At 61.7% G+C, this 6,970-nt stretch overlaps 1 protein-coding gene across 1 annotated transcript in view; it reads left to right on the top strand.

Annotated features, from left to right (window-relative positions):
- AACS (acetoacetyl-CoA synthetase) overlaps positions 1-6,970 on the top strand; it is a 37,715-nt gene extending 30,745 nt beyond the window's left edge. Inside the window, exons 16-19 of the mRNA XM_029921631.1 lie at positions 3,687-3,756; positions 4,193-4,251; positions 4,956-5,158; positions 6,741-6,970. Coding sequence (XP_029777491.1) covers positions 3,687-3,756; positions 4,193-4,251; positions 4,956-5,158; positions 6,741-6,878 — 470 coding nt within the window. The 3' untranslated portion in view covers positions 6,879-6,970. The remainder of the gene's footprint in view (positions 1-3,686; positions 3,757-4,192; positions 4,252-4,955; positions 5,159-6,740) is intronic.

Raw genomic sequence — 6,970 nt, forward strand, 5'->3', positions numbered from 1 at the left:
GGGGTGCCCGCGGGAGGGCGCTCGCTTGCCCGGGGCCGTGCCCGCCCTTCGGAGAGGGCCGGTGTGTGCAGGCGGTTCGGGCGCGGGACCCCGGCTTCTCGCCGTGCGCACCCCCAGCAGCACCCCAGCCAGTCCTCGCTGGGCGGGGGGGGGCTGTGGCAGTGGGACGATTTCTGACCCGCTTGTCCCCTTCTCGCCGCCTGACACCCTCTCGGATCCGGTTCTGGTGGCGCCTTGCCTGGAGCAGGGGAGGCGTCCGTTCCGAGCTCCGCCGGCCGCCCCTCCCTGGTTTCCCGGCCCCGCTGACCTGCGCGTAGGAGTGATTCGATTCTGCATCACCGCGTGTGGACAGCCGACAAAGGCAGGGGGCCGCCGGTGCAGACTTGGCCCGGAGGCTCCCGGGTCCCCGGGTGGCCTCGCGTGTTTGCCAGCCCGCGTAGGACCGCCGCGCTGGCCTGCACCGCCCACTCGGGAGTCGTGTGGCCGCGCGGGGGCCCCACCTGGGATCCTGCCGGTGCGCGGCGGCCCGCGCGGGAGGGCAGGACAGGAGCGCGTGTGTGGAGACAGGTGTCCCTCAGGTGACCCTGGGCGAGAGGGCAGCGGCTCTGCCGTAGGAAGAGAGACCAAGAGGAGTAGAACCCCAGCTCGAGGATTCATCGGAGAAATCCATTTCTTCATCCACTGCAGTACTGCCCGCTGGTCTTCCGACCCGCCTTTCCGTAGTTTTTGTTATGTGTGCAGGGGTCCACGCAGTGAATGTCTGTCTCAGGGTTCGTGTCAGAGTAAGCCTGTTCTTCCTCTTTCATTCTTTCTCCTTTTTTCTTTCTTTTTTTCTTCCTTCCTTCCTTCCTTCCTTCTTTCTTTCTTTCTCTTCTCTTCTCTTTTCTTTCTTTCTTTCTCCTTTTCCTTCCTTCCTTTTTCTCTCTTTCTTTCTCTTTTCTTCCTTTCCTTTCTTTCTTCCTTTCTTCCTCTTTTCTTTATCTTTTCTTTCTCTTTTCTTTCTTCTCTCTCTCTCTCTCTCTGGTTTTCCCTCTTGGAGAAAACAAGTATTTTGTGACCTGTTATATTTCCACTTTTGCTTTGGCTACCAGGAAACTCAGAGTTGAAATAAGGAGTCCTTTTACCCCCCAGGACAGTGTTTCTGATTCTCTTTAACGAATCTCACCATGTAGTCGGTTTTATAAGTAGTTTCCTCAAATACTTTTTGGGAGTGGGTGCGGTATAGGAACCAATATGCAGAGAGGATGGCAGTTAAGACAGTGGGACTCTGAAGCTGTCAGTCATGGACCTGGTCACTGAACTTGACTGTCTCTCCATGCCCCGGTCCTGGGAGAGCCTCACACTGTTTCAGAATTGATGATTAAAGAAAACAGTTGGAAGGCAAGGTTGTCCTTTCTGCAGCAGGAAGCAGATGCCGTTAGGCCAGGAGAAAACATAAGGAGGCAGTGATATCCAAGAAATTAGTAAGTGAAAAGTAGTCAGCAGAGGGTGTAGTGTCCCTCTTGTGCTTGAAAAGGAAATATATGTGCGTCAGCCTGTGAATAAATGCACGACACAGGGCCGTCTGAGGGGAGAATTATGAGCCAGTTTGGTTTTCTTAATGACGTCTTACTATTTTTCAAAGCCTAGTAAAAACTTAAAGGGGAATTAAAAACAGGCTGAAGAAAGATTTAGACGGTTCTAATTCTACAGAGCAGTGACTTCAGCTCTGAGTTCCCTGGCAGCCAAGGCAAAACTGGAAACACAGTGGGTACAGAGAAGTGCAGAGGACAAGTTCCACACGGGACCCCAGGCCTGCCCATGAGCTGAGGAGATGTTGAACTTGTGAGACGGAGATGGCCCGAGTCGCCCTCAGCCCTCATTAGCAGGAGTGCAAAGCGGAGGGAGGCCCCGCGGCCCGCCTTCTGGAGCCCTAGGTCCTGCAGTGAGAGAAGGCGTGCCTGTGGAGTTACTCGTGGTGGCACATCTCTGTCCACGGGAAGATGTGCGTCGTTCCTTAATGTGCAACGGTGCACGCGCTCCGTGAGGGGCCCCCTGTGCTGGGTCTCCCCTCCACGCTGGCGGGCTGGTCCCCGGGCGCCGCCGGGGACCCGGGGCGGCAGCGGAGCCAGTCTGCCACGCACTCGGTGGGGGCCGTGGGCCCGGAAGCCCACGAGGCAGCCCGTGACGGCCTGGCGCCGGGGCCACCAGCCCCGTGTGAACTTCCGACTGCGTTTTGCCCGAGGCCGAGGCGTTTCACCGCATTTTCACAAACGACAGCTCCTTCAGGGTACATTTGCGTCTTTTGTTTTGTCCCGTCTCCGGGGCCTTGCATTTATTATCAGACTCTTGGGACGCCGGGCTGACGCGGGGCTCGAACTCAGGAACCGTGAGACCATGACCTGAGCTGAGGTCAGATGCCCGACCGACTGAGCCCCCCGGGAGCCCCAAAGCTGGTCTCATGAGCAGCCCCCCTGTGCTCCTGCGAACACCCCACACCCCCCTGCGGTCCCGGGGCTCTCCCCCTGTTTGTGGAGGTGAATCTTCTGCAAGTGCCCTCAGGAAGAGGGGGGCCCCTTCAGCTTGGGGAGGAGGGAGGAAGGGCCGCGAGGCCTTGGGATAAGTGAGCCCAGGGGTCCTTTGTTCTCAACCGCCTCCCAAGGACCAGGGTGCCTGCGGGCGGATGCAGCGCGTGGTCGTGACCGTGAACGAGCGAGGGCACCAGCAGAGGAGGCTGCAGAGGAGGCTGCTGGGGTGGCGCCTCCGGGACAGCTGGGAGCCGAGCGGGTCAGCCCTCGAGTCTGGAAGCGTCTCCGGGAGGGAGAGGCATCGGTGGAGACCCGGAGTGGGGTTATCCTGCACCTTCCGGTCCGGGGCCGCAGGGCCTCCTCGTCTCAGGAGGCCACATGCCCCTGGTGGCCCACACCGTGTGGCCTCCGTCTGCAGGGCTGGTCGAGGGTCACTGCCTCTGCCGGAGGGGAGGCCTTGGGCTGGCGCAGCTGCTCCTGTGGCGGGGCGTGGCTCAGGCTGGGGCCTTGATGCCTGGGGCATTAGCTTTGCTGCAGCCCAGGACGAGGGCCAGCCCAGGGCCCTGCTACACAGGGGCGAGCGGCTGGCTGGGTTCAGGGTCACCTCTGATCCTCCCGCCCCCACCGTCTTCCACGTCCCCAGGGTTTCACCAGCTAGTTAGTAGCCTCACGGCTCATGCCTTAGCTCAGGCCTGCACTGCTAAGACTGTTGCAGTATCCTCCCGCTGCTCGTGCTGCTGCTGCTTTTCTCATCGAAGAACGGCCCAGACCCCTCCAGATCACCCTGTCCTCCTGAAGCGTGGCCTGCGCGTCCTGCCCTTCACTCAGGCCTTCCCCCGAGGCTCCCACTGACCTTGCCCGGCCCCGCTGGCACCCTCGGTGCCGGGGTGGTGCCCCCTGATGTCCCGGGGTCCTTGTTGCGGCCTGCAGGACAGCACCCCGTGCTGGTGCGTGCCGGCGCCGGGCCCCCCACCGGAAGGGGTGCTGCTGGGGTGGGCGCTGCCCAGTTCTGTCTGCCCCAGCTCCCCAGCCCCATCCTTCCCGGTTTCTGAGCCTCGGCTGCGTCTGCTGTTGAGTCACGTTGCGGAGTCGGGCATCCCGTCACCGTCGTGCCTGCCGTGGGCAGCCGGTCAGGACCCCCTCTCCTCAGGGTGACCGCGTGCCTCCGCCTCCCTGCAGGTGTCTGGGCGCACGGTGACTACTGCAGAATCAACCCCAAGACCGGGGGCATCATCATGCTGGGCCGGAGGTGAGTGGTGCTCCCGAGACATCCCGGCGGGGACGGACGGGAGGCGTCCTGTGTCCACTCTCAGGGCCTGGTCCTCGTTTCTGTGCCCCAGGGTGGGGCGGGAGGCCTGTGTCCAAGGCGCGGCCAGGTCCGCCCACAAGAGTGGGTGGCCCTTCCGCAGCTGGGGTATGTGCGCACTGGGCGCGTGCCACACCTGCGCAGGTGGGAGGGGACAGCGTGGGTACAGTCGTCTCGATATGAAGGGGACTCCCTCGTGGTCTGGCTGGGTGCTGAGAGAGAAGGCGGCGGGTGGGGGTAAAGAGCAGGGGAGGGAGCTTCGGGAGGGGCCCAGCGTTGCCGTGCGGAAAGGGGGTGATGGGCTCCACCCCCGGCCCCCGTGCCACGTGCCTCACTCAGGAGCCCCTGTGTGTTGGTGACCTTGTCTCTCTGTCTCCAGTGACGGCACGCTCAACCCCAACGGAGTGCGATTCGGCAGCTCGGAAATCTATAACATTGGTACGCATTTTCCCTCGCTCCTAAAATTCTCAAATCGTCCTGGAAGGAAGGAAGGCGTGTCCTAGCGGGGGGCCCCAGAGCCTGTTTCAAAACCCCCACCTTTTGGCACAACTCTGCCCCATTTGCCTCGGCTGTGAGAAGGGGCGTTTGTGGACATGTCCTTCTTTCCAGAACTTTCCTCACCCACATTACTTGTTGCCACAAGACCCTGGAGTGGTCACAGGGCCCATCCCTGCTCCGAAACATTGTATCTTCACAGTGAGGTTCCTTGGGTTGATCAATTGGGTCTACTTTTTATGGGTGATAAAGAAGCACAGAGAAGCTGTGTGACTGCTGGAGGTCACACAGCACCATTCAGAACACTAAATAAAGACAGCTGCACAGTCGCCCATGGGCTGTTAAAATGCCCACCAAGGTCATAAAATCAGCCTTCTGGGCAGGTGTCAAGACTGTTGGTGCAGCCGGATGGACCAAGCCTGGTCCATCTGCCTCCGGCCTTTGTTCCCCCACCCGTGGAGCCCCCAGCACGGGGACTTGTGCCCTCTTTAAGTTTAAGTTCCTTGGTGATTAAGTAAGTCAGGCCTGTGCCTGGCTCCTTCTAACGCTCTGATGCTCGCCAGTGAGGGGCCGTCCGCTCGTCCCCCGGGGGGCCCTCCCCTTGGGGGGTCGATGCGAGCGTGCGGCCCCTTGCCCTGTCCTTGCAGTGGAGGCCTTCGAGGAGGTGGTGGACAGCCTCTGTGTGCCCCAGTACAGCAAGGACGGGGAGGAGAGGGTGCTTCTGTTCCTGAAGATGGCGTCCGGCCACACCTTCGGGCCCGCCCTGGCCAGCAGCATCCGCAGCGCCATCCGCCGCGGCCTGTCCGCGCGCCACGTGCCCAGCCTCATCCTGGAGACCAAGGGCATCCCGGTAGGTGCCCCGCCGGGCGCCCGCCCCTCCCCCACCCCGGCAGCGGCGACCCGAGCGCCCCCCACGTGGGAGACTCTCCGTCCAGCTCGTCCACACTTTATAGATCGCGTGTCCGTGTTGCCTGGCAACGCGGTCCGTTCTTTCTCTCCCACTGTCTCTCCCTTTTTCTGTTTTAACCCTTCCGACTTGAATTTAGAGTAACTAGTGCTAAACGCCTGTGTAGGGAGGGCAGGCGGGCCGGCCCCGCACATCCAGCTGCCTTTTCCCGGGGTGCGGGCCTGGGGGTTCTTAAAATCATTAATGAGAAAATTAATTTCAACTTTACAAAGAGCCGCTGGGATGCTGTACTCTTGCCTTTTAATTTTGAGTCTTGTCCGTGGAAAGAAGATTCCAGTCTGTTTAGAGGCTTGTGGTCAGAGGCTGCTGCCTCTTTCCGAGTCGTTTAGACTCTGAGTGGGGAGGAGGTGTGCGCAGATGGGGTGCCCGCGTTCACTGGCTGCTGACCGGGCGCGTGTGTCCCTCGGCCCACAGCAGAAGCTGCCGTGTGCATGTGCACACGCGTGTGCCCAGACGAGCCGGGCTGTCTCAGAGGCCTGTGGAGTGGCTCTTCACGGAGGGGGGCGGGCCAGCCGAAGCGGGGTCCTGGGTGGGGGGGAGCCCAGCCGAGGCGGCGCCCTGGGGCCTCGGGGGCACGGCGAGGCCAGCGGCCGCGGCACCTCTTGGTCCGGCTCACGGTGGCGAGGCCTGGCCCGTCCCGTCAGAGGAAACAGCAGTGGGGTTTCTTCTGAAACAAAAGGAGGTCCCCTTCGCTCTGTCAGCCAACGGGGGATGTGGATTATTAGCTCCGCGGAGCCGTTCCTGGAGCTGCTGTGTGTAGCTTACACGCGCTCAGAGCACGTGCGACTCTGGCATCTCCAGGCGAGAGGGGCTGACGGCCAAGTGACAGGAGTCCCCCGGAAGCCAGCGCCTCGATCCTTAATTAGTTCACACGTCGCCCGAGTCTTTCAAGTGATTGAATTTTAATTACATCTCAGGTTAAAAAAAAACGGCGCCCGTGGGGGAGAGATCAGGGCCCGGCAGTTTCACTCCCGGGCTCTGTCCTCCCGTCTCCCGGCCCGGCGCCCGCACGGCGGCCAGAAGCCTGCTGGGACCCAGGGCCGACCCCACGAGGCGTGGATTTTCGAGGGAGCCTGGAACCTTCGGGAGGATCCTGACCTCGGGGAAAGTAGCAGCCCCTCCAGCCCCGACGAGGGGTTCTGAGGAAGGATCTGGGGACGGATCTGGGGAGGTCTGGGAGGCTCGTGGGCAGAGCGCCCTGGTCAGCCAGTGAATCAGCGACGAGGCTGCAGGAAGCCAGCTGCTGCTCACGAGGTGCCCACGGCTGGTTCTGGACACAGGCAGGTGCCATCGAGTCAGGGGAGCTGACCAACCGAAACAGTCTTCAGTGAGCCCCGCCCCCACTGCGTGCTCTGGGGACAGACCTGGTTTAAGGAATCGGCCCCCAGCCCCCAGGCTGCAGGGGAGGGGTCTCCCCCGGGGGCTCAGGTGCCAATTGTGCTGTTTTCTCCGCCCTCCCTGGCAGTACACCCTCAACGGCAAGAAGGTGGAGGTGGCCGTGAAGCAGGTCATTGCCGGCAGAGCTGTGGAGCACCGCGGGGCCTTCTTGAACCCCGAGACCCTGGACCTGTACAGGGACATCCCCGAGCTGCAGGGCTTCTGACCCGGGACCGGCTCGCACGACGCTCCGCCACACGCTCCCTTGCTTGACTCTCGTGTGTTCCAGAAGCTTCCGAGACACGTACAGCCCTTGGG

The sequence above is a fragment of the Suricata suricatta genome, chromosome 14, assembly GCF_006229205.1.
Source record: "Suricata suricatta isolate VVHF042 chromosome 14, meerkat_22Aug2017_6uvM2_HiC, whole genome shotgun sequence".
Lineage (NCBI taxonomy): Eukaryota > Metazoa > Chordata > Mammalia > Carnivora > Herpestidae > Suricata > Suricata suricatta.